The sequence below is a fragment of the Emys orbicularis genome, chromosome 1 (genome assembly GCF_028017835.1).
Source record: "Emys orbicularis isolate rEmyOrb1 chromosome 1, rEmyOrb1.hap1, whole genome shotgun sequence".
Taxonomy (NCBI): domain Eukaryota; kingdom Metazoa; phylum Chordata; order Testudines; family Emydidae; genus Emys; species Emys orbicularis.
This window is the reverse complement of record NC_088683.1, coordinates 330,434,799-330,444,265: the sequence shown is the minus strand read 5'-3', so window position 1 is coordinate 330,444,265 and position 9,467 is coordinate 330,434,799. Positions and strand designations below refer to the sequence as shown.

Below are 9,467 nucleotides of genomic sequence, written 5' to 3'. Positions count from 1 at the left end.
AGATTTGAAGCGGGTGGGCAGCAAGCCTGGCAACCCTCCCCTCAGACACTCAAGTTAGAGCGGCATTCGCCCTCATCACCTGCAGCATCCCCCGGGACACGGGCCCTGACACAACCACTGGGTGCGAGGGACTCACCACAGCCCCTCTGCCCAACAGCCCCCCCCACGTCTCGACTGCTACAAGCGAGGGACACCCCGCCCCGGGGCCCAGCGCCTGCCCCGCCCCAGTGGTGTGCGTACTTCAGCATCACCCCCGTGAATACTGGGGTGGGCACAACAGCCTCCCCACGCCAGGAACCTCGCCCCTCCCTCAGACCCCTGCGGGGGAGGGGGCGCGAAAGCAGCCCCTCCCAGGAGGGGACCGCAACAGCTGCTGCCCCCGCCCAACACCTCACCCGGAGCCCTGCGCGCCGAGGCAGTTACTCCGCGCGACCCCCACCCAGGCACCCGCTGAGCCGAGCGCGGCCTACGCCCGGCTTCCTCATGTCCGACGCGCCAGCAGCTCCTCGGCCCAGCGCCCCCCGCCAGCTCCCTTTACAAACCTGCCGCCATCGTGCCGCCTCCCAGCGCCACAGGCTGGACAATGCCGGGCCCGGGGCATTGTGGGAGTTGTAGTCCCAACTCGACGACTTCCTGTCCGGGCGGCGAGGGAGGCTTCGGCGTTCGAACTACAGCTCCCGAGAGCCTCGGCCAGCAGCCGGGACGTTATTGGGCTTCAATGGTAAATCTCGAGCTCCCCGCCCCCACCTTCCCCGGCCTGTGGCAGTTAGAGGGCGGGGCTGAATCATCAGTCACCGTCTCCTCCCCAACCGCTGCCGCCCTGGGCTGTGGCTGGGGAGCTCCCCCCCGCTATTCCCCTTCAGGCACTCGCTGCCCTCCCCACAGGGCGACCCCTCCCCACCTGTCAGGTTGGGGAGGTGACTATGAGCGATGTTGAGTCTCTGGCTTTTAGGGGCCGAGGGTTTCTCAGGACAGCCTACGACATCTCCGCACTGCTGGCCAGCCACAGCCGGTGTGCTGCCCTTGCCAATGCCACCGGCTCTGCAATCTTGTAAAATAGCATCAGATATAATCATAAACGGAGGCATGGGCCTGCCAGGGTGGACTAGGAGGCGTTACAGTCGTGTTGGGATTCCCTTCAATGTGGGTGCATGTTATTTTCCTAGAGTGTGTGAGTGTTTGTTTAATAACAGTCTTTGGTGTCAATTGAACAGGGGTGGGGAAGCAGGAGGGGAAAGGGCAGGAGGAGTAAACAAAAGGGGAAGTGTTGGGCTTTGTAAGTTTCCCATTTTAGGCAGGTCTGTGAACACTTTTGGTTTCCAGGTAACAAGCGCATTAGGTGACCAACCCTCAGTTCCAGCAGCAGGTGACTCACCATTGTGCACCCAGCAGCCAATGGTACATAACAGGCTGGGACTTGAGTACTTGTGGCACCTTAGAGACTAACAAATTTATTTGAGCATAAACTTTCGTGGGCTACAGCCCACTTCTTCGGATGCATAGAATGGAACATATATTGAGGAGATATATATACACACATACAGAGAGCATGAAAAGGTGGGAGTTGTCTTACCAACTCTGAGAGGCCAATTAAGTAAGAGGCCTCTCAGAGTTGGTAAGACAACTCCCACCTTTTCATGCTCTCTGTATGTGTGTATGTGTGTGTGTATATATATATATCCTCAGTATATGTTCCATAATATGCATCCGAAGAAGTGGGCTGTAACCCACAAAAGCTTATACTTAAATAAATTTGTTAGTCTCTAAGGTGCCACAAGTACTCCTGTTCTTTTTGCGGATACAGACTAACACGGCTGCTACTCTAAAGGCTGGAACTTGTCTCCACACCTTTGTATCAAGGGGAGAGAGTGGAACAATGGGTTCTGTTTCGCATGAACTAGATGCAGCTCTTTAATTCCTTGCTAGTTGCCAATACTGGTCTTTACCTCAGTATATCTTAATTTCTTCCACATATCCTCCAAGTCTGCATCCTCCTAAACAGAGGCAAAATATAGGCAGGAGGGCATTTGGGGTCACATGGTGCCACAGGGCCCCTCCCTGCGGAACAGCTGAACCAGGCCTGCTTGAGGCAGAAGGGGAGGAACAGCTGGGAGCTGCTGCTGCTTTAACTCGGGGGAAAGACAGAGGAACAGCTGGGAGCTGCACAGAAGGGCTGCTGCTTTCCAGAACGGGAAAGACTCCCGGAAGGGGGGGGGGGGGGGCTTGACTCCAGCTGTTTGGGGGTTGTGCCCCTCCACACACACACTGTCAGCAGGAACCTGTCCATAAACCTTTCTTTATCCTTCCTTTGCAGTCTGTCTACATCTTTCCTAAATGACTGTTCCCCATACTGCATACACTGTACCACTGATGGTGTAGTTAGTGTTGTGTAAAAGGCAAGAACTTCCACATTTACCTTATATATCCTGTTTTTAAACCACTGAATTTTGGGATCCTGTATTATAAAGTTTTAAATAAATTAAATTTATTTAAATTAAATTACTGATTTGCCTTCAGTATTTGTTTATAATGAAAACCCTGTGGGCCCTCCAAAATTCTATTCTTAGACATTAAAGATTTCTCTTTGACTTCTCATCTATGCTAAAAACAAAACAAACCCCATTGCTAACAATGGCTCCGATCTTGCAGTTTGATCTCAGTGTCCTCATGAAATCCCATTGAGGTTAATAGGATTCTGTGGAGGCCAGAGGTGAAAGTAAGCCGGTACGGCATACTGGCAAGAGCCAGTACAGTGTACCGGACCGGCTTCCCCAGGTGGCAATTTAAAGGGCCTATGGCTCCCAGCAGTGGCCGGAGCCCTGGGCCCTTTAAATCGCCGCCTGAGCCCTGCTGCCGGAGCCCCAGGGTAGCAGCGGCAGCTGCGACCCCCTGGGCTCCGCTGGCAATTTAAAGGGCCCAGGGCTCTGCTGCGGTAGCGGCGGCTGGGAGCCCCTGGACCTTGAAATCACCGCTGGAGCCCCCAGCCACCGCCGTTACCCTGGGGCTCCGGCAGCAGGGCTCAGGCGGCAATTTAAAGGGTCCGGGGCTCTGCTGCAGTAGCGGCAGCCAGAGCCCGAGGCCCTTTAAATGGCCCCCGAGCCATGAGGCTCCCAGCCACCTCTGCAGCTGGTAGCTCTGGCAGTGATTTAAAGGGCCCTGGGCTCTCAGCCACCACTACCAGAGCCCGGGGCCCTTTAAATCTGGATTTAAAGGGCCTGGGGCTCTAAAGGCCCCCTGCTCAGGACTCCAGGGTACCAGTAAATCCTTCATATTACTTTCACCCCTGGTGGAGGCCCACCAGCATGGATTTAGATTGCAGATTCCCCTCCACTTCCACCCTCACATGTCCCCTCATTTGCCTCATCTGGTATTGAAAACAGTTTAATACCTTTACATAACAGTGTTGGGGAAAGCTGACTTGTCTAGCAAACAAATCGTTTTCAACTTCAGTTGATGAGTGATTGGTGTCAGGCTCATTGCTGACAACCATTATCATCAATGAATTACTTGTGTAGTGTGGATGGACCCTTATTGTGAAGCTTTGCAGCTGAAGGCAAATGCTTCATTAACATACGTCAAAGAGCACAAGCTAAATTCAGATCCTATATCAGGTAAAAATGCCTGATCAGATTAGACTGATTTTGGAAATCAGTGTGTGGAAGTAAAATGCAAACCCTTTTGTGTTAATCCTTAATAGCAAGCTGATCCCCAAATAAAGGTGCCTGATAGGAATAGAACATAGTTGCCTAATGAGTGACACTCATTATTATGCTTTTATTATATCTATAAAACTAATACAACAAACATGTATTTGGGTCACTAGCCAAGGGGAGGATTTTGCTGTCTGTATTGAAGTCTCTCCCTATGGGGATGGGTGGAGAAGAGTCTGTAATAGACGCAGAGAGAGTAAAATCATCTCCACCCATCAACAGAACGAAAGAAACAGCAGCTGAAAACCCAGCCCGGCAGCCCCAGTATTGTGGTGTCCCGTCTGTAGTCTCCACAGGGATGAAACAGGGGCGGGCTGGATTCAGTTTCCTAATCCCTAAAAGGTCCCCCAGAATTCACTTGCACTGTCAATATCGCCGTCTACTTCCAGCGCCGGTGCAGACGGCTGCGGCTCCTAGCTGCCCAGTAGGAGCCCCTGCTTCTTGTTCAATTCGGTTGATCGTCTGGTTCGCAGTCAAGTGCTGTCTTTTGTGCCGTTTGGACGGGCGTTTCCTTTTAGTACCTTTGGAAAAGGAGAACATTCCACCCCTTCCAGTCATTACACGCAGCCTCTGTCACGCCTCTTTGCAGATACCGGAAGATCCCTCTGGGCAGGGAGCTCGCTCCCAGCAAGTGAGTTTGTCTCACTCTCTAACACTAGATTTTAGTCTAGGGGTGGACTCGGGTGCTTCTTTACATCTGTAGAGTTGTGTTTCTTATTTAGGTTGCAGACGAATAAGGGGGAAGGTGAGGGAAAGTGAAATCTTTCCTCCCCTTGGATTTGCACTTCCTCCTCTGTTTACTGGGTAATTCAGATGTTAACTGTATTTTCAGGCCTCATCTCTTTAAGAAACTTCTCCCTTTTCTAGTTGAGCAGTAAGTAGTTTGACAGAGAAAGTGTAATACGGAATGCCCTTTATGGTACTTTTTGGGGAATTATTGCCATCTGTTTGGGTTGTTTCTTGAATTGCAGGATCAGATCTGGGTGGCTAGACTGACATTTGTAATTATTTTCATTTACTTTAAACTCTAGAAATAATCTCATTGCTCTGGCTGCACAGATACGGTACATTATTTTTCTAAGAGTCAGTATGACATCAAACTTTAAAAGGGGGTTGCGGGCCACAGTCAGTTCTAGAGGTTATATCAGGGGTAGGCAGCCTATGGCACGTGTGCTGAAGGCAACACGCGAGCTGATTTTCAGTGGCACACACACTGCCCGGGTCCTGGCCACTGATCCGGGGGGCTCTGCATTTTAATTTAATTTAAATGAAGCTTCTTAAACATTTTAAAAACCTTATTTACTGTACATACAACAATAGTTTAGTTATATATTATAGACTTACAGACAGAGACCTTCTAAAAACATTAAAATGTATTACTGGCACGCGAAACCTTAAATTAGAGTGAATAAATGAAGACTCGGCACACCACTTCTGAAAGATTGCCGACCCCTGGGTTATATTGAGAAAATCCTCTTTTTGGCAACTGTACATTCTCAGAGGGGGATTTGAGATGGTCTGTGGAAACTGTGTTCAAATCTAGTTTAGGTTCAGTCTAGGGTTTGGGTCTGGCAGTGCTGAAATTATATGACTATTCACATCAAAGGGACCAAAATGGCAAGAGCTCTATTGATCTTGTAAGATTTTTACCACTTCAGATAGTCTCAGATTTCCACTGTTCCACTCATTCCAACTTCTTCAACAAATGGGCAGTGGTTTAACTACGCAATACTGATTCATCACTGGAGCGCAGTCCATCCTGTGCAGTGAATGAGGCAGAAACAGTATGGGTAAAGTTCATGTAATCATAATGTATACACACAAAGAAGCTCAATTAAGGTTGCTTGGGCAACCTTGATTTGGGCATTTCCTAACTTCTGAGAGCTTGATTTTGGAAACATATTGTTCTTTTAATGTAGTTTTTTTTGTGTGTAATGTGACAAAGTGGAAATTTTTCATAATGTTTTGTGTGAATGTCATGTGTATTTCAGTTTCCCCTATGTGTCACATGGTTAACTAGATGGTGGGGAAAGGTTGTTTACTCCTTGCATAGACCCAGAGATTCAGGTGTGACTGATGCCTAGCTGTCTGGGGCCTGGGCCCGACATTTGCCCGACCATCATTGAGATCATCTGGAGAACAAAGGCCTAAGGAGGATGGATGGCCAGGTAACAAGGTTTGCCTGGGAACAAGAACAAAGGACTGAGGTGGGGTTGTTAAGTGTGGGCTGCAGGAAGTAGGAGACAGTTCTGGACTGGCACTTAAGGGGGGTCAGAGAGGGCTCTGGTTCTGGTCTGACCCAGAGAGACTTTGTTGTAACTTTCTATTCTTCATGCTAACTAAGAACATCTAATAAACGCTTCTGTTTTTACAACACTAGCTGAGAGTCACTCCAGAATGAGGAAGTCAGCGGTGCATTGCTCCCTTTGGGTGTGTAAGGCTTCCCCAGGTGTCCAATTCAGGTGGACTCGCTGAGGGGAGCTCATGGTGTGAAACAGGGGTGTTGAAGGCTCCGAGGTTCAGTCCCAGGAGGTGGTAAAGCCAAGAGGTTTAGCCCAGTGAGAGAGTGTGACCCTGAGGGGGTTGACGCATGGAAGGGGTCATCCCAGGGACTGTTCCAGAGCTGTTTGAGATCGAGAATACTGGACCTGTGGATCTGTGAAAAATGTATAGTGTCTCTGCCTATAAATGGAAATGTATATAAGATGAAATCGGGAATTTGTAGAGCTCTGCAAATCTGCAGATATCCGTTTTATATCCGCAGACCATGTTTGCGGATCACTGATTGGATGCAAATAAAAATTTTGTATCCCCGCAGGGCTCTAGGAATTTACATGTACTGTAATGCTGTTGAGTTATTTTGGCCTTGTCTAAAATAAGAAAATTGCCCACTGCTAAAAATAGATGTGAGCAGCAGGTGCAGCTGAACTGGTTTAGAACATGATTTATCTGCAAGTCTAGACCAGGCCAGACACTTTTCAGCAGCATTTCAGAAACTATGGTTAAAACCATTTCAGAGTGGCCGCCTTGGTGGATCCAAAAAGAGTATTAATAACAGTGGAATCTTTTAAAATGTCCCTACTGTAGACAAGGCTATAATGTTTGGTGATAGGCCACTTGGCTGGGGTATGGTATGCAAGGAAATTCTGGAAGTTTTGTGAATTAAAACACTGTTTGTTTGTTTGTTTTGTTTTTTAATAGGATGACTGTGCCAATCTTTGCAAACTGTGTGTTCTTTCTTAAAGTGAAACATTTACCTATTCAGGAGAAGAATAGACTGAGAACATGCATTAAAGAAAATGGTGGAATAATTTATTTTGTGCTAAATCATGAGGTATATTTCACTTCCCTTTCCTCCCCCCCCCCCCCCCCCCCAATGAATACTGAAGAAGGTTAACTTTTGCCTCTGGCAGAAAAATCAAAATTGGTGGAGGCAGAGTGAGTGAGAGTGCTTTCATGTATGAAGTTTTAATATAAATACACCTCTATCCCGATATAACGTGGTCCTCGGGAGCCAAAAAATCTTACAGCGTTATAGGTGAAAGTGCGTTATCAAACTTGCTTTGGCCTTCGATTGACAGACACTGATTCCCAGCTCTCTGGTCCCCAGCTAGTTTTCAGAGCTCTTACAACCCCTACTCTAGGCTGAGTGGCCAGCATGGCGGCAGCTGTGACCACAACGGGTCTGAGTTATACAGTGGCTACCCCCGGGCTGTTTGCTGCAATCTCGCTCTAGGCAGGGAACAGGGAAGTCCTGTTTTCCTGCCCCTGGTGATCCCCCCACGCAAGGGCTCGGTCTCTGTCCTCTCTCCCGTCCCTGCTGGGTGAGGTGGCTCCTCGGTCCTGCCTCCCTGCTGAGGGCTGCGCCGGCTGGCCGCAGCCTTTGCTACGTGGGCAGCAGGGACTGTGTGGCCTGACTCCTCGATGGGGAGCTGGGACCTGTGGGATGGGGTGGGGCGAGGCTCGGGCGGGGCGCGGCGCTGGCAGCTCCCACATCTCTCCTGCTGTGCCCTTCTGCTGCACCCCGCCGCCGCTCCGGATCGCTGGTAGATGCGGGAGCCAGGTGAGGCTGGCCCTCCGGGTGGCTGCTCCGGAAGCGTGTCCGATATGGTGGCAAAATAACGAGCTCTGTGCACGTAGAGACGGGTCCGCTCGTGTGTGCCGGCGCCTTGGCATGGGGGGCTGACGGGCTCCACTCCCGGCCGTCTCAGGCTGGCTGGTGCGTCCTGTACCTGCTCGCGCCTGTGATCGCTCATTGGGGGCAGGGAAGGGTTGTTGGCTTGCGCACTGGGAGTTGTTAGCTGAACTGTGCTGCCAAGCAGCACTGTTGTCTTTCTCTTAGTCAACAATGGCGCAGCCCCGCCCCCCAGAGTGCTGCTTTACTGTGTTATATCCAAATTTGTGTTATATCGGGTCGCGTTATATCGGGGTAGAGGTGTAATTCTATTTATCAGTGCAGTTGTAATGTATCTATCACTGTAATCTCTAGGTGTCACATAAAAATTAAGAGCAATATCCTTTCTCACAAAAGGACCATATGTTCCACCTTTACTTTGTTTTACTGTGTCATTTTTGATGGCAGTCTTTTTCCAGGAGAAAAATTACCAGGCCATTATTCTTCTCCTCATCACCGAGGGAAGGTGTCACACAAAGTGACAGATCTTGCATTAGGTCTTAGTTGTGTTTTTGTTTGGATTAGTGTAGAATCATAGAATATCAGGGTTGGAAGGGACCTCAAGAGGTCATCTAGTCCAACCCCCTGCTCAAAGCAGAACCAATCCCCAACTTAATCATCCCAGCCAGGGCTTTGTCAAGCCTGACCTTAAAAACGTCTAAGGAAGGAGATTCCACCACCTCCCTAGGTAACCCATTCCAGTGCTTCACCACCCTCCTAGTGAAAAAGTTTTTCCTAATATCCAACCTAGACCTCCCCCACTGCAACTTGAGACCATTACTCCTTGTTCTGTCATCTGCACTGCAACTTGAGACCATTATTCCTTGTTCTGTCATCTGGTACCACTGAGAACAGTTTAGATCCATCCTCTTTGGAACCCCCTTTCAGGTAGTTGAAAGCAGCTATCAAATCCCCCCTCATTCTTCTCTTCTGGAGACTAAACAATCCCAGTTCCCTCAGCCTCTCCTCATAAGTCATGTGCTCCAGACCCCTAATCATTTCTGTTGCCCTCCGCTGGACTCTTTCCAATTTTTCCACATCCTTCTTGTAGTGTGGGGTCCAAAACTGGACACAGTACTCCAGATGAGGCCTCACCAATGTCGAATAGAGGGGAATGATCACGTCCCTCAATCTGCTGGCAATGCCCCTACTTATACAGCCCAAAATGCCGTTAGCCTTCTTGGCAACAAGGGCACACTGTTGACTCATATCCAGCTTCTCATCCACTGTAACCCCTAGGTCCTTTTCTGCAGAACTGCTGCCTAGCCACTCGGTCCCTAGTCTGTATCAGTGCATAGGATTCTTCCGTCCTAAGTGCAGGACTCTGCACTTGTCCTTGTTGAACCTCATCAGATTTCTTTTGGCCCAATCCTCTAATTTGTCTAGGTCTCTCTGTATCCTATCTCTACCCTCCAGCGTATCTACCACTCCTCCCAGTTCAGTGTCATCTGCAAACTTGCTGAGGGTGCAGTCCACACCATCCTCTAGATCATTAATGAAGATATTGAACAAAACTGGCCCCAGGACCCTTGGGGCACTCCGCTTGATACCGGCTGCCAACTAGACATGGAGCCATTGATCAC

The 9,467-nt window shown here is 49.4% G+C and overlaps 1 protein-coding gene across 1 annotated transcript in view; it reads left to right on the top strand.

Moving 5' to 3' along the window:
- The first annotated feature begins 6,912 nt into the window (after positions 1–6,912).
- The window catches only part of PARP4 (poly(ADP-ribose) polymerase family member 4), a 109,075-nt gene continuing 106,520 nt past the window's right edge, over positions 6,913–9,467 (top strand). The window contains exon 1 of the mRNA XM_065397604.1: positions 6,913–7,044. Coding sequence (XP_065253676.1) covers positions 6,913–7,044 — 132 coding nt within the window. The remainder of the gene's footprint in view (positions 7,045–9,467) is intronic.